Genomic DNA, 24,777 nt, shown 5'->3' on the forward strand with positions numbered 1-24,777 from the left:
CGTGGGTAAGAACCTCACTTCTTCAGATGCTTGGATGCTTGCATCTGAAGAAGTGAGGTTCTTACCCACGAAAGCTTATGCTCCCAATACTTCTGTTAGTCTTAAAGGTGCCACAGGACCCTCGGTTGCTTTTTACAGATTCAGACTAACACGGCTACCCCTCTGATACTTGACGCTAATTTAAAGAGAGGAGACACAAACACACAAATGTATTGTATCTTGGTGGTGTATTCTAAATCAACTGTAGGTAGAGTGAACAAAGAGTTGTTACCATCAGAGAGTTGTTTTGTGGCCTATGTACTGATGGTCTCACTCTAATTCTTAATAAGTAAAGCTCAAAAGCCTCTAGACAAGGAATGACTACGTTTGGAAAATAAACTCTCCCCAGAACCCCAGCAGTCATCCCCTCCACATCAGGGAGGAGACATAACTGGTAGAGAAACCTGCAGCACTGTGCTGTACCTGTTTTGTAGACAGAGAGTGAACTTCACTGCCCAGGCCTGTTAACCTAGCACTTCATTCAAACACACACACAAAAATCTTATCTGAATAGCACGGTATCGCATAACAAATCATGACTCATTTAGTGTACTATTACTCTAATTAGAGACCTTTCGTAACCCCACTGAAATGTTATGCCAAGAACAGTTCTACCTCAAAACATACCCAAACGATCTCTATTTTCCTTCTTTCTCCTACAGTATTTTTCACTGGAGTTTCTCTGTCTTTACTATGAATTCTTATTGTGAAGTTTTCTCTAATTTCCAAGTGACAGAGACCTTTCAAGTCACAATTTTCCATTTCTGGTCTTTCTGCCCATTTTTGCCACTTATTCCCTCCCCAATCCAAACTCTCTTGGGGGCTTTTCTCCTTCCTCCATAACCCTTCAAAGCTGGGCCCAGTCTCTCATAACTACCCCAACTTTGTTCCTCTGTATCTGACCAGCTGTCCTCCTAATTGCCATGGAAACTTACTGTTCCAAAATTTTTCTCCTACTATCATTAAAAAGGGGATGAGACTTCTACAACATTTCCCTGACAGTTAACCTACTTTAAAAAAAAATGACATGGGGACAGACTGTAGCTCTTCACACTTGCTAGGAAGCAGCTAGGAGAGATTGTACATTATTTGTGTGGCTCACACCCCAAAAAACAGGCTTAATTCTGAATGAATGTGCAAACAGTTAAACCAAATAGTTAAAATAAGAAGGAATTCCCCCACAAGGTAATTATCAGGCAAATTAAATGCTGGGCTTACATTGTCAGTGTCCTGTGAATAAATATTTTTACTTTTTAAAAGAATTTTTAAAATAGGATGTTCATTTAGGCTCTGATCCAGTCGAGTACTTGTTGTGTGTGTAACTTTAAGCACAGTGAAGCTCTGGAAATTGCTCAAGCATCATTTTCTATCCATATTTACATACTAAGAAAGGACAAGTAAGAGTTTTTACCATGGTCTCCAACAAAGATAACATTGACACATCGATGTAGTTTCAGCTGCTTCAGTCCATCCATTAATTGTCCTAAAGTCTTGTCAATATCCCTTAGGGGATTTATCATCTGTACAAAGTTTGCAGAAAGAAAGGAAGTTAATCACCATTACAATGCTCCCTCTTTCACTATAGGTGGCGCTTCCTCAGCAGAATTCTGGTAGGTTAACTTTCCAGATCAAAAGGCAGATCCTTGGCTGAGTAGTTATCACCCTGACCTAATGGTCATCTCCTTTCCCATGAGCTTGGTTTGATTTCCTTGAGGGAAAGGAACAAAAAAAATCTTCTAATGGGATGTTGTTGGATGACTACAAGAGATCATTGATCTTATTCCTATCCCTCCAACAGACCCTCTAAACATATGGTAAATGTAAAGGCAGATTTACTATATTAGAAAAATGCATATGATTGGGGAAGATTTGGGGGCGGGGGAGGGGAGGGAAGAGAGAGAGGAGAGAACGGATTTAAATGCTGTTCTTCAAATGGAATTTAGCTTTGCAGTTTTTCCGAACACCAACTACGTAGTCATGGTACATAGCTTCAATCTCAGTATTCATATGAAAATCCCAAGCCACTGTGAAGGGTACTCCAGGAAGTATCTGGTGCTATAATGGAAGACTGAGGGCAGCCATTCTAAGTAGTAGGAGGAAAAAAAAGGCAGCTTCAGCTTGATAGCCAAGGTCTCTAAAGGATCAAGTGACAATTCTGGCAAGATTTTGAAAAAGGATGCCCAGACCTAAAATGGTATAAATACATTATTTTTTATTTTATAAAAAGGCAAAATTATGACAGCATGCCGACAAGTTACAATTCTGAGCAGGAACAGAAGCGAGTGCAACTTTTTTTTATTAGACGATAAATACTTCGAATCTCCGTACATTTTAGAATTTTAGATAAAGGACAGTTTAAGAGAGAGAGACCAACATTTCTGTTTGTCACTAATGCTGAATCTCTCATTTGCACACTTAACTGGATCAGTTAAAAAATTTGGAACAAAAAAACTCTCCTGTAGCAAAACAGAATTTTGTCAAAATCTTGACTCGGAAAGGTCAATTTCAACAATTTCCCAAGGGAAATTTCCACTTACAAATGTCAACCTGACCCTAATTTAAACGTTTTGCAAGCTCTCCTTCTGCCTGAACTGCCACCCACCTCGTGGAGTTGTAGATTCTGAAAATAATCAAAGTCATACAGGAAATTACAACTCATGAAGCACGATGGCGACTCTGCCACAGGGAGAAACCTCTGTGCCCCAAAGGAGATAGAATCCAGCTGGGGAACAGGAAGAACACAGAACTACAATTCCCAGGAGACACTGCAGCAGCTCAGACAGAGGGGAAAAGATTCTAAAACTAAATGCTCCTATTTAGGAAAATACGAACATTTAGTTTCATTCAAAAATGATGAAACATTCTGAATCAACATTTTTCAGAACTTTTCATTCCATGAAAAATTTCACTATTTTGACTTTTTGTCCCAAACTGGGACAAAAACCCACTGTTAAAATATCAGATTTTTCCCATGAATTGGAAAGTCCGTTTTTCAGTCAGCTCTAAATTGTATCTCAATCAATCAAGTAAGGAAATTAGGTCTTTTATTTCAGCCTCTAAATTGTAACTCTGCAGTTAGGAAAGCTGGGAACTGCAAATCCTCTTGGATTTCACATGAACGTTTTCTTCACATGGAACAAGTTTATGCTGTTCTTAAAATAGAGCAATAGTATTTCCACATGTGATAAGAAACCACAAATCACAGTACTTTTCTAAGATCCTCTATCCACCAAATTTCAGCTGGGGATTTGCAAAGTTGTTTTTGATACCATGAAAACAAACTGGTCGGGGAAATCCTGTTTTTAAGGCAAAAAACAACCCCCCCACACTATTTCACATGATCACAGCCAGAGAACCTCCATTTAGTTCCTTCACCTCCATTATTCTCACTGGGTTCTCATTTAAAAAGTTCTATCTATTTATTTTTCGAAACAGACTAAGGTTGATATTGAATGTCATTAATATGTTCATGTGAGGATACTCTACGTGGATGTGGGACTGCCCTGAGACCATGTTCTTGTCCAGATGTAACCTCCAAGGAGTTATTGGTGAAAGAATAAAAGTCTTATGTGTACCTTTGCTCAGATCACATGCTGACCTCCACTACCTCAGATCTTTGGAAGGCTTTATTTTCCAAGATAGGTGTGGATATCTGAGATGCCACCGAAAAAAAACAGTTGACATTATTATAAGAGGAACAGGTCTGAAACTGAGAAATGCGGATCAGTGTTACTAAATAGTTCTTCAGAAGGAAAACTCATGCTAGAACCTATTTTAGCCAGATGCTGATGTATGAGAGAGGAAAGGATTTAACTCCTAGGGACTAGTTTTGTGGTACATCCCATTGCTCTCAATGAGCATAAACAAATGCTGGCACTAAAGGGTTAATTTGCACTGGATATGGACGATAATTTGTGCTAGAATAAGCTGAGGTTTTTGAAGGCTTAGTGAGAAATCCACAACTGGGTTTGCATGGAAATTTGCATGGATGGATGAAATATTCATCCAGAGAAGAGAAGCCGGCGGGGAGGGGGAGATGCACAAACTCCCATTATGAGGCCACCTAGAACATATTTTATGCCAAAAAGAGTAGGACCTTGAATTGGCAAACTACTCTGAAAGGGGAACTCCTGTGTAGTTTATTGAAGGAGACATCATTCATGTAAGAAGATTATCAGCCTCCCTCTTGAGTAGACTATCAATGATCAAGGTATTGTGGGAAATGGCAGTTTCCTTACACTTGATGACTGATTCCCCTCTCCCCCTCAGTTCCAGGATGAGTCTCCGAATACCTGATTAATTTCAGAAGTATATATTTTTAAAATCAGGAATTGAAAGCTACTGGGAAGAGTTTCTATTGTTCTTTTTTGATAATGTACTGTGTCAAGATTTTTGCTTGGATCCCACAGGAGATATTTTTAGGCCTCATGAACTGGGTTACAATTAGTTTAAAAATCCCTGAATGGAAGGGATGCTGAAGTGGTCCACAGCCCCTCCCAAGTTGTCAATTAGTAGCAGGCGGAAAGATTTCGTTTATTAAGGATCATCCTTTCTCCGCTCTGAATCTTTTCCTGGTGAAGCAACCTCCAACTTTGACCTTTTTGAAGGCAGAGACTTAAGTACCATCATAAGGCATTATTGCCAGACCCAAAATCATGGGTTCAAAAATCATGATTTGCATGCCCTTCATTCCGTCTCCCCTCCCCCCAAAAGTCTCAAGATTTTTCAGCCAATGAGATTTGTGTGTGCGCGCGCCATCTGGTTTTTGAGCCTTCAGGTTACACTCAGGTCACACTTTCAACTTTTCTCCAGAGCCATGAAGACTAGAAACTTGGTTTTATTTAAAAATAAATAAATCAGAGATTCTCACAATCAATCACTTGATACCAGGAAATGGGGCTTAAAGAAGAACACCCAATATTGTGAGACTAATGATAAAAATCTAATGGGTTGGTGACGCTGATAAGATCTTCCCAGAGATTTGTTTCACGCTCCCTCTGTTTGATGGATTTTTAAAAAGGTCCTAAAGAGGCTTTCCCTAGAGTGAACAGTCTAAAATAGGAAGAACATAGTTCCCGAAAGACTCAATATATCCTTGCTGCTTTGCCAGCAGTGATCTTTCAGTACAGTTATAGAAGGTCTGTTTTGCAATTCCCAAACTGAAGTATGGAAGGGAGTCCAAGTTGCAAAAATTAAGCTATATAAGAGCCTCAAACTGACACTTCGGTCAAAGTTTTGGAACACAGGTAAACTTACTTTGTTCCGACGGGATTCCGCAGAATACTGATCCACTTTATGTACTTTTCTTCTTTTCTTTGGAGATGCAACTCGTCTTTCCTGTCTCCTCTTAGGAGTAATCTTTCTCTTAGGTCTCTTAGGCGGAGTAAGAGGTGAGCCAAAACTACTCTCCTGTACTGGCGGAGAGAGATGTCTGGACTCAGAAATCCTGACTCAGCTAGCATCAGATACTATAGTGACCTGCGTCACCAAATTGAGGAGCATGAAGATCAACGCTTCTTCAATAATATAGGAGTTGGCAAAGGGACAATTTAGAGGTCTCTCTCTACAGAGGAGCTCATTAAATTGTACTTGAAAGTGGGATAGTTACTCAAGCAACTAACGTAAGAGCAAATGAAATTGGTATTTCAGGAAAAGGTCGATCGGGCCAATTTTTATGAATACATACTGTAGTGTTATGAGTATTTCTCTTCAAGTGTCATTCAATTCACAAAATACACAAATAAATACACAAAATATGTAACAGTATCAGCTTCACATTTTTGGTAGTGTAAATTTTTTTTTGCAAATTCTTGTGTGTGGGGAATCTTAATGAAACATGGAACATTTGACTTGCTGGTTACCAGTTCAGCTGGAAGCATCTGTGTACTACAAAGCCACCACTCAGTGGCAAACATTGAGACTGCACCTTCTGAAAAATCTAATAATTTGTTAAGGGCAGTGTGAGAGAAATCTGCATTGCTGCTGACTACCTTGTACTAGTTGTATGGATAAATTGAGGACATCAGTCTCCAGAGCTGTCAATATGGCACCGTTTGTGAGCAATACATTAGCTATTAAAATAAGTCATTTGAAATGGGCTTATTCATTTTTGTCTGTGAATGCTACAAAAGAAGAGACTGGAATGGCCCGGTGTTCCTTTTTCCAATAAGCCCCACTTTAAAGATATGCAGGGTTGCAACACAGCTCTCAGTTTTGGCCTGTTCTGCACCTGCACGATGCTAAGCACCAACACCTTCCATCAATTTTCATGGGAGTTGTGGGTTCTCAGCACTGCTTAGGACCATCTGAGAACGGTGTGAGATGACATCTACAGAGAGATAATACAGCTAAGTAGGCAGGTAGGGGGAAATGGAACCTGCTAAATAGGCTTGAGGAAAGTCAGTGATTTATAATCATATTTACTTCTATCTACTTCGCCAGTTTCTCTGTTGTTCAGTCACAGAGCTTTATGAATGGAGGGGGAAGAAAAAACAAACAAAAAAGTGTTACCATCTGCCATGCTGTTTCATTGCTTCCAAGGCAAGCAGCTGGAAAGGAGATTCTAGTCCAGTCTCATTCGTCTCTCTCCAGAAAGGCATTTTAATAAAGCAGCACCAGAGTTTTCTTTTTAAAATGTTTCAAGCTTTGTGCAGTCCTGATGAGAGGAGCAGCAGGGAAAGGAAGGATTCTCATTTTACGCTGTCCCTGAATAAACTCAGCCAGAGCTTGACAGTGCCAGACACACACTGGCCAGTGCAAGAAACCTAGATATTTTGAACACTTACAAGAGCCGTCCCAAGACGGCATGTTAGAGGAGCAGCAGGAATAGAGTTTAGGCGTGACAGGTTTTGATCTACTTAGAGCACTTACAGTAGTATGTATATTTATATATTTTTTTAAATAATTTTTTTTCTTTCAAAGTTAGCTAGGAAGAAAAGCCAAGTTCTTGTTAACCAGCCAAACCGTAGCCTCACTTGAAAAGAATCAGAAAAGGGTTATTTCTTTTTTGGGGAGGTAGGGGACCCCTCGGGAAGAAGATGAACAAATCCATCCCCCCTTTCTAGACATGACATAAAAGGTGGGAACTAGCCAGCCAAAGCTCTGCCTCTCATCCCAGAAGGACAACCCATCAGTGTCACTGCAGAAGCACAGAAGGGAAAAGAAAAACAGAATTGCGGAAATAACCAAGGGTAGGCATACATTTTAAATTTCTCATCGATACATTCTGAAAATAAAGCTTTATAACAAATTTCTTAGTTCAAAAGAGCCGTTTGTGAAGGTCTCATTAAAAACAATGTTACACTGAAACACCTAATAAAAACAAACCATACTGCAAGTTATTGTAGTCAACATATTGGGCAAACTCCTGGTTCTGTTGGCTTCAATCAATGGAACCAGAATTTCACCCACAAATTTTGAGTGCTTCTATTCCTTTTTACTCCTAAATGTTAATGTACTGTGCACTCAATGTATAGACTGTTGATCACTTCCTGCAAGGTTTCAGTGTCAACTGAAGTCCCTGGGAGTTGAAAATGATCAGCACCAGACAGGATCAAGTCTTTTAAAAAAATTAAAATTTATATATATATATATATATATATATAAAATTTTATAGCTAGTGAGTTAGTAAATTATACTAAACATCCACTCGACATTGCAAGAGGTGTGTTGAATATTCCCCCCCCATCCAGAGAAGTCAGCAGCAAAGCTGCTCCTCAACTTGGTGACTATGAGGCAAGAATAGTTCATTATAAGGAGATTTTCACTAAAAAAAAACAACAACAAAAAAAAAAACACAACCACACACACACACACACACACACACCCCTCTTAAATACGCTACACAATGTTCAAGAGCTTGTTTCCAAGCTCCAGTGTGTTGCTCAACTGCCACAGAGGAAAAACTGGTCAGAACCATTCCAAGTGTCTAAGTTCTGCCAGTTCTGTACAAAGAAGAATGATTTCATGCAGAGGTCAAGCTCCCATTACTAAGGAAGCAGCTTAGTGGGGTCCCACTGAGGGGTTCCTTCTCGGCTGATTTAGGAAAGGCTCAGAGCTCCCAGAAACTGGGGGGCAGGGGGAAGAAGCACCAAGATAAACATAATATTTTCTAGCTCCTCCCTCCTGAAATCATGCCCCTAACAAGTCTTAGACAGCTGCTGTTTGTTTTTAAATCCACATTTACAAAATCATGTCTTATTGTAAATTTGGGAACTGAAATATGTTCATCCATAGAACAGCCTGTTCTCCATTCAATGAAAGTCAATATGTGATGCTATTTAACAAAACAAAAACAAACAAACAAAAACACACAACCCTCTTAAATCACCCTGCTTTAGTCATATAATTACAGGCTAGACTTTAGATAGCTATCCAGAAGAATTCTAAGATTATTTTTTACCGTTTTCTAAAAGACCCAATTAACTTCCTACATTGCATAGAGAAAGGGTTAGCTAGAAACTCTACCACTGGGAAACATCTTAATTCTACAAGGTACTGAGAATCTCAACTCCTAGTGACTGAGCGAAGCACCTCATAGCATTAAGTCCTAAGAGAGCTTGTCCAAAGAGCCTGTTTAGGTCAAATTTGAATAGGGTTACCATACGTCCAGATTTCCCCGGACATGTCCGGCTTTTTGGTGCTCAAATCCCCGTCCGGGGGGAATTGCCAAAAAGCCGGACATGTCCAGGGAAATAGGGAGGCAACATAAGCCAGGGTCCGCCCGGCCCCAGCACAATCCGCTGGGTCTGCAGCACAGCCCAGCTGCCCGGCTACATTGTAGCGAGCTCGGGTGGGGGAAGGAGGGGTCGCAGCCGCAGAAGGTGGCAAAGGGGCCGTTGCTACCCCCGGAGGCCGGGCGGACCGCGCACCCCAGCCGAGCCCACAGGACCATGGGGAGGCCGGGCCCAGCCAGCGGCTCGGGCTTCCCTCACGGGCAGGGACCCCCCGGCCACTGGGGGACCCTTCCTGCAGCCCCGTCACCCAGTGCAGCAGGAAGGAGGCTGCGGTGCGGGGCAGGAGTGCGGCGTGTGCCGGGGCTGCAGGGACCCGCACTGCCCCGGTCGCCACTGAGCGTCTGAAGCCCTCGCCAGGCAGAGGCTGCCGGGTGGGCAGGGGAGCAGAGGCTGCAGGGCGAGGAGGAGCAGGGCAGGCAGGGACATAGAGGCTGCAGGGGCAGGGGACGCAGGGGCAGGGCAGACAGGGGCGCAGAGACTGCAGGGGGCAGGGGGTGCAGGGGCTGCAGGGCGAGGAGCAGGGGGGCACAGAGCCAGGGCAGGCGGGGGGGGTGCAGAGGCTGTAGGGCGAGGAGCAGGGCAGGCAGGGGCAGGGGGGCACAGAGCCAGGGCAGGCGGGGGGGGTGCAGAGGCTGTATGGGCGAGGAGCAGGGCAGGCAGGGGGCACAGGGGCAGGGCAGGTGGGGAGCAGAGAAGCACTTAGCAACCCCCAACCAAGATCAGAGCGGGAGGGAGGAGGGGGAATGTGGGGTGCTCAGAGGAGGGGGCAGAGTTGGGGCAGGGACTTTGGGGAAGGAGTTGGAATGGGGGCGGGGAAGGGGCAGGGTTGGGGCAGGGCCAGGTCCCCGTGGAGTGTCCTCTTTTTTAATGTTTGAATATGGTAACCCTAAATTTGAACATATGGAATTTCATCTTCAAAATTTTCCTTTACTTCAGTGAAAAGACACAATGAGAAAGTGTCTCTGTTCTGTAGAAAGCTACACTCTGAAGTTACTGCCCATTAATGCCAACAATGAGAAGACACATGCAGACAGTCAAACAGAACTCTTCCCTTTTTAGCAAATATTTTGGCTTATAGATTTTAGATGGGAAGTTATTTGGACCAGAGAGTCTTTATTCTGCCTGGCACAGCACTAATGACATTGCTGGTGCATAGTGATTTATTAATAATGGCTCACATTTAGTTTTAATCACATGCATATATTATTGCTTGTGAGTCTGTATCCAGACTCTTGCAACAGAGATATTGCCTTCATCTACAGGCATGACTGATACTAGGGAAGGGAACACAGAGAAATTTTTCAGAGTTTAGAGATTTTTATGGAAAATTACTGAATGAATAAATCAGAAGAGGTTAACACGTAAGTGGAAATGGAATCTTGGACATTCCAAAGTGTTTTAAAGGATAGAGATGGGAGCACTCAAAAACTAATGAATATAGATACAAGGATTTTATGCAAACAGGTTGAGAGATTATACTGGACATATGCACTGTGAGACATGGGGCTACCAACAAAGTGCTTTCAGCAACTCAAGTAGTGCAGGTACCTGAAATAGCTCCAAAATTTTAAGTGCTGTTGCTTTTATAAAAAGTTGCTTGCTTTGAAAAGAAGTGTATACATTTAGTCTTAATTTTAAGAGTCTAATCTTGCGCTTCCACAATTTGCACTGAATTCAGTGAGAGTTTTGCCTGAGTAAAGTGTCCAAGATGAACTGCCAAGTGTTTAAATATTTAGGTGTAGAACTAATATTGCCTCTCCATATCCCCAAGATAACACGCTCCTGTACAGGCTTTTGCATGTCCTTGAAAAATGTAGTAATTTGGTAAGTAACCAGTGCAATTCATGAGAGTTCTGAATCCTTGGTCACCACTCCTGAGCCCACACTAGTGGACAAAACAGAGTAGGGTGCTTTAAGCACCTCTGGGAAGTGATGGATTTTAAAGCTCCCTATCTCATGCTATTAGGACACCTATGTCCATTTCTGAGGGAACAGTACTGGCCGGGCTAACCAAACCGCCTGTTCATAGACCAAATATTGAAAACCATGGTTTTCCAACTCTAGAATAGAGTATTAACCAGGCTTCTTCAAACTGTCAACTTTGAAAAAAATATTCACACTCCCTGGTCACCCAAGGAAACATACCAGAGAAACAAAGAACCTTTTCTGCCTCTCATGTATAGGGTATATTTTTTAAGAAGGGTAAATTGATTAAGGAGCACTAAATTGTGCTGTTATACCAGCTAATTTCACACCTGAAACCTCTGCCAATCAAATACCTACATCCATAATGTGAACTTTATACAGAGAGACAGTTCTTAATGTCAAATGACCCTTGGTCATAAGTTCTTGTTTATTTTAGCCAATTGTTTTCCCTTTCTGACAGATAAGGAAGAGCACTGAGAGATAAGAAAGCCACCTCAGTTCAGGAGTAAAGTGTTCGCACATATTCCATAAATGGCATGGTTGCTCCTTGAGATGTGTAACTTTTATACAGGGAAAAAACTATACTAACCTCAGAGCCAAAAGGACCATATCTGTGACCAGCAGCATCTGGTTGTTCAGAGTAGAAAGCATAAACATAAGGCCTGAAAGAAAGATTTTGTTCAGAATAGTCTGCTTTCAACCACAAAAGAAGAAGAAATTGCCTGGTCATGCTAAGTCAGCCTTTCAACTATTGTTTGCCATATGTAAAAAATTGTTGCTCAGTCAGAGGTTTTTGACAGTATAATTAAGCAATTAGTTGCTCCAGAACGTCATTCGATATCAGAACACATGCAGGGAGGCATACAGGGCACAGTCTGAGGAAGCTCACTCTCCCTTAGTTCCATAAGAAGGAGAGATCACGATACCAGTTCACATGGGCTATGCAGTCTGCAGCATGTGAGAACTTGTGTAATAAAAAACACAATTAAGATCTTGACATTTTCCCAAGCCTCAGGGTGCAGCTTCTGCATTTACCACTCACTAGAAGTTTATTAAGCCACATTAGACTAAGTAGCATAAAATGGCCAACATTAATCCATGTAATTAAATGTTCCCCAATAATCAAAGGACATTCGCATCAGAGGTTTTTTGAGGAGGATTGAAACACTGCTGGTTAAAAGTTAAGCGCTACAAAGAACAGTAATACTGAATGCTGGCAAGAATAATTTTTAACACTAACATTCCATCTGTTTCTGCAGCTCCAGCTACTTTTAAAGAGAAGATAAAAGTTAGAAGTTTACAAAGAAGAACACTACATGAATTACCTTTCATTGTCTGGTAGAGTTAGCCACTGCAGTATTGTTAATATTCTGCGTTCATGGGGGATGACACTAGACCACAAAAAGAAAAATAGGTTTAGTTATTGTCGTGTACAAAGAAGATAATCATTAGGTATACCATGAGCTGCATCCAACACCATATTCAGGACTTATCATAGACAAGCCAAATATTCTTTTTTTGTTCATTAACAGTCAAATGTCATTCCCATTTTGCAACTCAAGTTATTGCACATCTCCTGCAACTCCATGTATTATACTGAAAAGATAGAGGTTAATCGGACTATTTCTCATTTGAGCCACCACTTTCAAGGAAATAGTTCATTTGTCTACTATCCTATGTAACAATGGATAAGGACCCATTCCTGTAAACTTTTATTCATGGGAGTAGTCCTTGCTCATAACAGTAGTTCTACTGAAGTCAACAGTACTGACAGCCTAAGTAAGGACTACTCACATTAGTAGCATTTACATGATCTGCTCCCACTACTACTGGGACTTTTCAGCTTGGAAAAGAGACGAGTAAAAGGGATATGATAGAGGTCTATAAAATCATGACTGGTGTGGAGAAACTAAATAAGGAAGTATTATTGTCCTTCGCCCGAGAAGGACAGACCGGAGCTGGACCCAGTATTGCTGCTGCCCAGAGCTGTCTGGGGCCGTGAGTACTGGGGCTTGTGACTTTGCATTGGTAATAAAGAGGGAGGTGCTTAGCTAGTTAAGTGAGGAGGTGATCATACTGTGGCTTTGCAGAGAGCAAAGAGGGCACTGGAGGGGTTTGTTGGGGAAAGTTTACTGGCGCCGAATATGATCAGGAGCACCCAAGACTCACCACTGGACTGGACCTTTGCCCAGGACTCTTGAACTCGGTGTGCAGACACATTGCTTGGTGTCTGCCCTTTCAGACTGTGCTACCACTGGGCCTATGGGGCCTTGTGTTGAATGCAAATGTTTTAATGTTCTCCCTATAATTCCCCATGTTGCTTTTCCCCCTCTCATCCCTCTGTGAATAAATATTTCACTTTCCTATAGTCATTATACTCTTCCGGTGTGTGCATGTTCACTCTGGGGGGTTTGGAACAGGGTAGAAGGGACTTTCCCTGCTGCGTTCCTAGGTGTGCCTTCTCTTGGCCAGAGCTGCCTGCAGAGCAGACTCCATCTTGGCCACAAGGGCACTAAAGTTACAGATACATTTAGAATGCCGCCATTCAATCAGCACCATGACACTTACAATTTTGAAACTTTTATTCTGCTAAAACCTCCTTAAGAATACTGGGACTTCCCAGTAGGATAGCGAGACTAAAAATTCTTCTTCTAGTAGATATTAAACAGAGTTGTTAACCTTTCATATAGCTTTTTGTCTTGAATACAAAAAAAAAATGAAACATTTTAAACTGGGGTTAAGATTGTATATTGGTAAAATGTATATGGTAATTTAAGGGTATAAACATTAGAGGGATGTAATTTATCACAAAAACAAGCATTACAAATCTTAATTCTGAATTTCTTAGATTTAGTTTAAAAGAAGTTCCAACGTTCTAAGGTATGGAAATGCACAGTTCAAACAGCCAAACAGCCATAACCGTGCATGGTGTCACTACAGGGCAACGATCACACAATTATGACTAGTGCATAATAGTGTAACCGAATCTGGAACGACAGACTAACTGTTAAAGCAGCATTTCTCTTTTTGGCTCATGGTTTCACTACATGGCTGTCCCCCTATACTGTCAAAGTCTACAATAGGTGATTGAATTCTCTGTAGTACAACATTCAGCAGCTTCTCCTGTACAAGTAAATTCCAGTTACAAAGAATGGAGAGAAATTTTTTTACCATTAATCCTAAAAAAATTGTTCCTCAAAACATAGTGAGTTTAACTATACGGTAAGTTTGAAGAGTCTGCATCACTCCATTATGTAAATCACTTGGGAATAATAAAGGGGGTTTGCTAAATTTCTTACAAATTCTCAAAATAACGTTAATTCTGGGCCAAAAGTGTACACACTATAATTTTGGGGAACATACACACTCTTCAGACATATAGTGGCTGAATCCCTACTTCCAGAATTATTTCAAGTTTGCATTTTTAATTATGAAACCACACAACAGATTCAAAATAATGTGAATTACTTAAAACCACTAATCACCATGCCCAGCGTGACTATTGAGTGGTAGCATATTTTCCTAACAGACAAGGAAAATAAGTGAGGTCCCTTGCTCCTAAGCCAACAAGTTAGAACTCATGTGGATTAGGGGTAGGGGCATGGCAGAGGGAGCGCCTATCACAGACATTTTCATAGCATACCACAGATCCATAGGATCTGTGACCGCCCTAGCTTTTTACACAGTCTCTTGGACCAAGGGAGTTTCATTCTTTCTTAAGAGTAGGTCCTGTAGCCACACCACCTCAGAGACTGAACCTCTAAGCTTCAGCACTCCTGCTTCACTCCATGAGCTCTGCCCAACACCACCTGAGAAACTCCTAGGCCTTGTCTACACTGCCACTTTACAGTGCTGAAACTTTCTCGCTCAGGGGTGTGAAAAAACACCCCTCCTCCCCCAAGCGATGCAAGCTTCAGCACTGTAAAGTCACAGTGTAGACAGTGCACCAGCGCTGGGAGCCGCACTCCCAGCACTGGTAGCTACTCCCCTCGTGGGGGTGTTTTTTTTTTTTTTTTTACAGTGCTAGGACAGCTCTCCCCAAACACTGGTGCCGCAACATTGGTAGTGAAGACATACCCTTAGTCAGAGACTTTTACTCTCTTCAGGGACATAGGTACCTCAACAAGTATTTGCAGTTACACAGGCAGCCTTTCCGAAACAAAGCAGGGTTTATGAGTCAACTGGAACATAGCACTGGAAGTCCTTAGCACAGAGAAGCATGGTTCATCTGGCGACACCAGAGAAATCTGCCAGCCATGCTGCTATGGATTCCATTTCAATCTGTGTCCCTTTGTCTGTCCAAGGTGACAGCAGTCCAGCCTCTCCCAAAGGTCAACTCTGCCTGTCACCTCTCAGACCTTTGTTCTCGAGCTGGCCTCTGTTCAGTTTTCCTGCTGAGAGATGGGGAGAACACTTCCTTCCTCTTGGTTGTTGATTGCTAGGTGTCAACGTGCTGTCCACCAGGGGTTTCCATGGTCTTCCCAGATTTTCCATTGACCTTGATGAGCCTCAGCCAATCCTTTAATGCCGCAGTAAGTCCACCACAGACATCTGGGCAGCACACACACACACACTTCATGCCTCCTGCACTGCCCCAAGAGCAGATTTAACCCGGTAGCCCCCACTGGGTAGCAATGCAAAGTACAGGGGGAAACTGAAGCACACACAGGATTCATCAAAAAGATTACAGAAAATTCTCATTTCATCAAAATAGCACATATCACTGTGATATTCAAGGGCTGCACAAAATTAAAGAGCACAATTCTGGTGGAAGCCTTTAATCAAAAAATGGGAAAGATCCATTTAATACTTCAATTTGAACAGAGTCTGCTTTCTTCCAGAAAGGAGTTCCACAACAGGACCTCTGCTGCCAAAGTTTGGCAGAAGAAAGAAAATAGAATGATCTCACTTCACACTAGTAATCCTTCAGAGCTCAGAAGTGATACATATCCAGCCATTTTCAGCTAGAAGGATAGCTGGCTGAATGAGGGATTAGGCAGTAAAGAAGAAAAACAGCAGAGAGCCTCAGAATGGTTTTCTGGATTGGAGCAAGGGGAAGAGGATATTTTATCCAAAACATGAAACAATTTGTCTTTTAAAAAGGACTGTCCATTTGTGGGGGAAATTTCTGAATTAGTTAGGGTGCAGTGCTGGCACATTTTCAGCGTGCCAAATTCTGTAAGTGGTTGGAGGGCAGAAGAAGCTCCTATAAACACCCATCACATCCAAGGGTTAAAAGAATATGTTGCTGATAAGGCCTCGCTTACACTTAAAAAAAAGTTAGATTGACATAGCTATGGCATTCAGGGGTGTGAAAGATATACACAGCTGAGCCCTGTAGCTCTGCCAACTTAACCCCTCCTGCAGACGCAGTGAGGTTGTAGCTTCCTTTGACCTAGCTATGGGAAAGGGGAATTTCTACAGCAAATCAGGGGGGAGGGGAGAACTACACAACAGGCATTTACAGAGATATAACTACAGTGCCATAGCTGTACCACTGTAGCACCCATAGTCTAGACATGGCCTGAGACTAAACTGCCAGATAATTATATTGCTCAACTTTAGCTGAATGTTAACAACATAACCGCACTTCTTTTCAACTCAGGAGCCCTGCACAAAGAGGTCTTCAAGATCTGGACCAAGGTAAATGTCACATTGTAATATACTATTTAACAAAATTATATAAAGAGACCACAGTGGGAGGTAGGAAATGCGGTGGGAGGGGTTAAAAAAAGGGGGGGGGCGGCAGCTTTCTTTGACTGGGAAACTATTGAATGTTTAGAGCCAGGGAAACTAATGAACATTTACTTACACCAAATTAAATATGAATTATTTGCTACAGGTCTCCAGAAATAAAAGGTCACTTACACAGACCAGAAGAATGTCCCAGCTTTCACCCCTTGCTTGGTAGCAGTAATCCATATCTAATGAGGAAAATATAAAAGGATTATAAAATAGTACTGAAGTCTTGATTTAAAAAGAAAATTAAAGCAAACTTTTTCAAAACATGTTTTCCTACCATAAACAAGAAAGTAAAGTGTAGCCTTTAGAATCCCATCTCATATTTGAGCATTTATAAGAAAACATGCTGTTCTATACAGATTTTGGGGAAGTGAATTGTTTAGTCAGCCATGCGGAGGTATGCAGTGTTATAGCCAAGTGGTCCCAGGATATGAGAGAGAGTGTTAGTAAGGTAATCTCTATTGTTGGACCAACTTCTGTTGGAGAGAGTGAGAGAAGCTTTTGAGCTTACACAGAGCTCCCCTTCAGGTCTGGGAATTATGAAGAAGAGCTCTATGTAAGCTCAAATTGCTTGTCTCTCTCTCTCACCAACAGAAGTTGGTCCAATAAAAGAAATTACCTCACCCAGCATGTCCTGCAACTATGTGGAGGGTCATTTTACTCTTTTCTTCTATTTCACCTTAAATCTCCATTATTACTCTTTAACAGGAAGTGATGTAGCTGTGTGGCCTACATGAGGCATTTCTAGCCATTGTAGCCATCACAGGACAGCAATATCCCATCTTGGCCTCTTTCTGATCAAAACTGGGAGAACACTAATTTAGCAAACATCTGTCAAAAATGTGTTACTCAAACTAGAAGACATGCTTGGAAGATTTTCTTAAAAAAACCATCACACCACTTTGGCTGAACAAGAAATAGTTCCCAATGGCCACGTATTAGGAAAGAACTTTCTTAACTCTGAACCTTCTGTGTCAATATATGTTCATCATCATCATCTTAAAGATGGTTGCCACAGCCACATCCTGCGTTTTCTGCACACATCTTACTTCAGTCTTAACTGAACTAATTTAATGAAGTGTTGAAGTGCTATGAAAATGGAGATTTTTCTATTGGAGACTACTGTTGTTAAACATTTAATCTAGGTATATTGTTGTTCTCATTAGCTTCACTCTTTTCAATCCACTTTTCTCCCCTTGAAAAGCTCCATAGTTGATGCCTGCACCCGCAACGCCTCCAAACCTTATTTCTCAATTTTTGTGTTTCTTTACTGTCTGTTTACAGTCCAAAACAAGTGGTTACACCTGCCTGTTGTTGGCCAGAAAATAAAGATCAATCAAGCCCTCCAACAGTAACTAAAGTTTCATACCAATCCTAACTAGGATTACTGCTCAAACTAACCATGACCTTGTCTATTTCTAGGTAGTGATTCTAAGCACATGCACCAAGAGACACCCTCCTTCTGACCAAGTAGCTTTACAGACTAATTATTAAGACTGGCACACTTTGCCAAAAGCAACAGAGGGTCCTGTGGCACCTTTGAGACTAACAGAAGTACTGGGAGCATAAGACTTGCATCTGAAGAAGTGAGGTTCTTACCCACGAAAGCTTATGCTCCCAGTACTTCTGTTAGTCTCAAAGGTGTCACAGGACCCTCTGTTGCTTTTTACAGATTCAGACTAACACGGCTACCCCTCTGATACTTGACACTTTGCCAAGGCATCCTGCATATTAGCTGAGAGGTAATTGGTTTTAATTCCGATCCTCTGCCCAGCCTCTTTACAAAAATCCTGCTGAATGGCACACACACATCAGGGCATGTTCTGTGAACACCACAGTTTTGCTTGGAATATGAGACTTAATGCATAAGACCGGTCTACTTTTCAGTGTTATGCTCACGTGAAGCCTGGTTCTGAAAGCCCTGGGTGTGAGAGACACCCACTGAAGTCCATGGGACTTCTACATATAACAGCCTTACAGGACTGAGTTTAAGATGTGACAAGAGACAGCCCAGCAGAGTTAAATCCTCTACATTATAACTGTTCTGTGAATAGATACAAGGGTAGCAGGAGTAGCACAAGCTTCCCTACACTGTACTCGAGCAACCTGTCCTATCACAGAGAAACTAGTTCTGCCTCCATGCCTACCTAACACTGGTGAGACTGCAATTATATTGGTATTGGAACATGGACTCAGTAGATCTGAAATTAGTCCAACAACTCAAACAATGAGCACTCAGAAGTCATTAAAGACTAACTACCCATACAGTCAATCATTGAACTCCTGCCTTATGGAAAGGGAAGAGGGTCTCTGAATCAGTTTATCATCCTTGGCAGACTACCATCATAACATAAATTTAGCTCTGTACTACACTGACAAAATATTATAGGATCATTTGAAAAACTACTTTCATTTATTTTTGTAGAAGTAAAAGGAAAAAGTTTGCTGTCATGCAATTTCACGACCAGATCCACAACAACAACAAAAAGTTGGAAGCAATATTTCAGGGCATCTGAAGGGGAGACTGCATGTTCATCCAGATGTAACACAGATGCACAGTTTAACACCAAACCACGTTTAGGATTGCAGCAGATGTATTGGACTGAATTCATTGCCCTGAGAGAGCAGGATAGAATTCTCCCCCTCCCCGCCAATGGATAACAATATAATTAAATGGACATTACAAATGATTTTAGCCTAAATGCCAATTGACAACAAAAATAAGGCAGACATCCTATCCCTCCCTCCCGAACAGCAAGAGTGGAGAACAAAGCATAAGGGTTATCTTTGAATGTCCTCCCTTGCTGGTTCGTGTCCAACTTTAAACTTATATGAACCTCAAAGTACCTGTACTATACCTATAAATTTAAATGTATTTTACAGTCCCCTCTGGCTATCATGTTTGTTCAAGTCAGTTATCCCAAAGTTTGCTGTGTTTGGTTTTGCAAGGTCAGCACCATTTGTGAGTTTAAGTCATTTATTTGCTATATGTAAATACATCAGTTTTAGCTGCTAGTGGAAACTATATTATGTAACATGCATGTACCTTATATCACACCACACCACAGCCTGTATTGCAAGCTGTAGTAGGTCTACATTATTAAAGTGCCCTACTAGCACAGAGGGGAGAGGAACAACATTTCAAACATTATCCAGTATTCCCTATTACTGTTTATCACAAGAATTAGAGTATGTTTAATTTCTCCAGTGCAGAAAAGTCTGTTGTATTAAGGACCCAAAGATTCAGCTCTAGTGCAACACCCAATACCCAAATCCAGCTGAGAAGATAGTATATGACACTGTAAACATGCAAAATAGTTTAATGCCTTTAAATACCTCTGAATTAAATACCTCTATTCCTTTGATTAGTAGGTAGACACAAAGAGGTTAAGCGACTTGTTCAACGTTACACAGGACATCAGTTGCAGCGCTGAGGAACAGAACCTAGGAGTCCTCAGAACTCCCAGACAATACTGCCTTTGTGTATGTGCGTTACAAGGAAAATCAGTTGGCATGGCTTCTGGACTAGATTGTGAAAGCCAGCAAAGTGCAACATCTATCTACTTTTAATCTTTTGTGGAAAAATAAGTTCCAAATCACTTCATAAAGCTTGCCCAGTATTTGTTGCATTATGAAAAAAAGAGCAAAAGCACATCCTAGGCCAAGGCCAATATAAAGTAAATGCACTGCATTTTGGCTCTTGTGGGATCACTGTACAAACACTTCTTCTGCAAACTGGCCAAGGAGGGAAATTTTGGTCAGAAGCAGAGGTACTGTATACACCATCTGTGGTTGAGGAGAGGCAAAGCCTGGGTGGGAAATCCATTTTAAACAATTGATAGTCCTTTTCAATAGAAAGGCTGGCTGCAGCTTCCCGCAGAGCCTCATCTCTCTCCTTTTATCAACATTGTTCCTAGGTTGGTTGCAAGAGACTATTTGAGTAAACTATGATCTCCTTATTCCCTCAGGGAATATTCCAGCTGCCTCCATGCTCCCAGTCCCTGCTAGCCTGAGCTTGATCCTTTGATAGCCAATACAGCATATTCCTATTAAACAGAGGCAAATCTGATTTGTTTCAAAAATAGAGATTGCTTAGATGTAGGACTTGCTATATACCCCTGAAACTGATATTTCTAATCTGTGTAATACTTGGGCCTAATGTCTAGAGACTATAAACTCAGCCTTAAGACACAACATGTATTTCAGTGACTCATTAATATACAGCAGCGAAGAGTAAGGAGGTGGTTTAGGAACATGATGTTCCTTTTAGAGCCTCAGCTGGCCAGCAACACAGTTCAGGGCTTCTCATCAGGCCCTTTTGAATTCTTACTTCAAGTTAAAAAAAAAAAAAAAAAAAACTTCTACAAATCAGCTTTGGCATTGAATGAAGATTTTGAGCTTCATTAAAAAAAGATCAGTGCTGTACACTGAAAATAAAGCTTAAGATTATAAAAGTCATCCAGAAGGGTTTAATCTTCTCCCAAGAGAGGCTCCAAAACAGTGGCAAATTTCTCTGGGACACTACAAAATCCTGCCATAGGTTCTGGAGATCCAGCACACTTTTCATTTTTATTACCCATTTCTATTTGATTTTTTTTAGACAACTTGTTCCTGTAGCGTAGCAGACGCATTGGTTGACGAGGGAAGGAAGGGACTGATCTACTGACAAGGCTAAGTGTGATTTTCATGGTTCATAGGCCATATAAACTATTCTACACAAGAAAAATACACCATCTGATCAGTATTTTCAACAATAAATATGGCTTTGATTACTGGTTAAAAAACGTTTTAGATTTGTTCTTATGGTTAGACTAGATGTCATAAAACACTGAGAAGGGAACTGCAAGTATCAAGAATCAGTTTTTTACTTCCACCTTTGAGCCCGCTGGCCCAGATGCCTATTATTTCTATGTTGATATCAGCTAGGGGTAAAACAGATATTTTATTTGCACACAGATGGTACCATTTGCCACCTTTTTAATAAATAAAAAAAAAATCTGGTTTTCAGTACTCTGAAAACTAGGTTGCTGAATTCACATGATCAGGTTTTAAATGCTACTTACTGTACCCTGAAGTATTTACAAAAACTTGCTTTTTCTTTTTTTTATGCCCTCAAGTTACCTTCCGATAAATACTCCCTTGGAAATGAGAGAGAAATTATCTGCCAAATCCCACTGATTTCACATGGTGATCTGTGTGTGTTCCCATGAGATGCTGATCACTAAAGTGAACTTTTTAATGATAATTATTACACAATCATCCAAAGCCTGCATTGAACCAATTCTCTACCCTACCTTTCCAGCCAGAATAGGATATTTCTGAACCATACACAATTCAAGTCACCCTGCCCCATAATGCCATAATCTAAAGCATGTAACGCTCAGGAACCTTGCTCTGACATACACATTTCGTATTCCTTTATCTTATTCCTAATTTCACTCTACCATCTTGAACAATTCAGCTCCCTTGTTGAGTTTTACATCCACCGGATATTTAGAGAAAGCAATAGGCTGACTCTGCGTGGGAGCAGGACTAAGCTATAGAATACTTTTTACTTATATAGAGTTGTATAATATCTTTCCTCAGCAACACCTCTCATCATTTGTATTTTGCTGGCTGCTCTCTAAATTTCCTTGATATTCTGGTGACCTCACCAGTGGCAGACAGAAAGGGTCCCTTCCACCGTGCTTACGTAATGCCTTTGGACATGTAGATTAAGAGTCATTTGGGTTTTTTTGGCCATCTTATTCTCCACCCTCTCCACCGCTGGGTCTCTGTCAGGGTTACTGCTTTCACAAGCCTCTACTCCCTCATTATCTGTGGTTTGGGGTTTTCCCTCCCTTATGTATTAGCTTGCATTTTTCCAAGTAGGCTTTCAATTTCTTATTTTATTCTTTTTTTTTTTTATTAAACTTCTCTAGATCAATCACATTATTTCAGTATCCTCAATAGTGTTTGCAACACCGGCCAATGCCATCTGAGAGTTTAACTCAGTCAGGACATTAGTTGTTCCATAACTCCCCCATAATCATGTCACTACTACTTCTCATGGCCCTTTGTTTAGTCTTCAGCCACTTTTTATTGCCAGTAACAATATTCTGGGACACATTTACAAGAACTAGCTGGTCTATCCCACTCAACACAGCAGGTGATGTGGCATCTACAGTGCTAAGTCAATCTACAGCACTTAAGTGGTCTTTCATATTCAATCACTATATGAAGCCAGGCCCTGTCTTTTACATTTTTCCCATTTTGAAATAAAAAGTGGTGGCAAATATTTAGACTGCACCTAATTCTCATTGAATTTCAATGCAAAATAACTGCTTTGAGGTCCCTTTGTAAACTACAGCCTTACAGCTGAAGAACTACTGGCCCAGGGTAAAGGTCCAAGGCTAGTTTAAAATTCAAGATCAGATGTTTTTCTTGGGAGATATGATCTTGTTCAACTGGAGCATGAATTAATTCAGGGAAGTGTTATGCAAGAGGTGAGAGTAGGTGATCATAATTGTCCCTTTGGTCATAACTTTCATATGGGTGGGTGAGGGTGTGAGAGATGTTACAAATGTTCAGTCAGTCTCACACTCTCTCTCTCTCTCTCCCCCCCCCCCTTTGCGGTGTATTGAGGACTGGGTTGGGATTGCAAATTATCACTTTTAAAGTTGGGGGGAGGGCTTTCCTGGTCCTGCTCACAGGTCAGAGGGCTCTGCAGAAAAGTGTGAAAGCAGAGCCAGTCTGAAATAAAAGTCTATTTAAAGGTAAGAAAGATGAGTTTTCTCTCACTGCCTTAGGGAGCAGCCTGTTCACTCTCTCTCGGATTCTGGGGTCTTGTCTATTATTGTCCTGAATTCTAAGATATAAAAGTAGCACTGTGTTACAACCTTCCAGCAAGAGTATATGTTTTTATCTAATCCTGTGTGTGTATGTTTATAACAGAACTAAAACCTGACAAAACTTGTCATGTGCAAATGAAAGGGAAAACACTATAAGATCATAGAACTGTATGGCCAGAAGGGACATCAAGAGATCATCTAGTCCAGGGATACTCAGACCTCAGTGGTTCAGGAACAAAATTTGCTATCAACGTTCCCAAAAGAGTCACAATAGTGTGAATTCATTGTTTCATATACACACATATACATATACACACATATACACACATATACATATACACACACACATACATATACACACACACACACACACACACACACACACACACACACACACACAATTATTCTCACAGAAAAATTACTGACCAAGTGTTATTTTGGAACATAGTACCCCGACTGGTTAATAATTAAAATCACATAGTGTTTTAATATCACGTGCTGCAAAGTGCCACAGGAGGCTCACAAACCTCAGTCTTAGTATCACTTTTCTAGTCCATTCCCCTCCACTGAGGCAGAATTACATATACTTTGGACATGCGCCACACTCTGAAAATATACTATTTGAGTTAAACTCTGCCTCCTAAAAGATGATATTTCTAACTACATCTAGTTCATACATATCAGCAAGAGCCATGTTGCATAAGCAACGGTTTTACTATTCTGAAAAGGGAGAGCCAACTGAAAAGTTACATTAAAATGACAGAAGCTGGGCCACACGTCAGGAGATTAGGTTAAAATTGTTCACAGATGTATTTTTATTGCTACTATTATTGGCTGTATTCCAAAGCACAGGAGGGAAAAAAAAGTCTGAAACTTACTGGTTGACCTCCCCACCATCTGTGATTGAATTTCTCTCGCCCTCGAAGACTGAAGCTGGCATCAAATACGGGGTCATACATGGAATTGCCAACAATTCCATGTGATTCAGGATAGAGTCCCTTTGTGCAGAAGCAGATTAATTAGTGAACCTTTAGTACATGTAAAATGCAGTTGTGCACAGTTATCCACAAATACCAGTACATTCTTTAAGAATGGAAACCTGGGTATGCCTGTAATTTTCACCCGAATTAAGAGATTTTAGTTTTAAGATAAAAAAAAGTGTTTAGTACTTTAGATATCCATGAAAGCAGTACGAGATAATTTGCATACCCTGATCTTGTCTTAAAGCATAGGTACTTCAGCAGTTAGCTACATTAAAAGATCACTTATTTTCTTAACTAAATGGCAAAAAGTGTATTTCATCCAGTATGAAAATACTTTGAAGTAGTACTTTCAGTTCATCTTTGTAAAATATTCTGGTGACAGTAAGTGATCCTTTGGTGACAATAATAAATACATAACAGTAATAATAATAATATAGTTAGCATTTAAATTTCATCATGTTTTACCTTCATATTGCTTAGCAAGCATAACTTAATCCTGAGCACTCCTGAGAGATGAGTAAG

At 40.9% G+C, this 24,777-nt stretch overlaps 1 protein-coding gene across 3 annotated transcripts in view; it reads right to left on the reverse strand.

The window, feature by feature from the left end:
* The window catches only part of ENPP2 (ectonucleotide pyrophosphatase/phosphodiesterase 2), a 98,538-nt gene that overhangs the window by 26,037 nt on the left and 47,724 nt on the right, over positions 1-24,777 (reverse strand). For 2 of the 3 annotated variants that reach the window (XM_034763518.1, XM_034763517.1), the window contains exons 8-12: positions 24,151-24,270; positions 16,569-16,624; positions 12,026-12,091; positions 11,290-11,362; positions 1,451-1,559 (exon numbers count right to left, since the gene is read on the reverse strand). In XM_034763518.1, the coding sequence (XP_034619409.1) occupies positions 1,451-1,559; positions 11,290-11,362; positions 12,026-12,091; positions 16,569-16,624; positions 24,151-24,270 (424 nt within the window). Of the gene's footprint in view, positions 1-1,450; positions 1,560-5,295; positions 5,449-11,289; positions 11,363-12,025; positions 12,092-16,568; positions 16,625-24,150; positions 24,271-24,777 lie in introns of all 3 variants that reach the window. The other variant, XM_034763519.1, reaches the window with a different exon arrangement.

This window comes from Trachemys scripta, chromosome 2, assembly GCF_013100865.1.
Source record: "Trachemys scripta elegans isolate TJP31775 chromosome 2, CAS_Tse_1.0, whole genome shotgun sequence".
Lineage (NCBI taxonomy): Eukaryota > Metazoa > Chordata > Testudines > Emydidae > Trachemys > Trachemys scripta.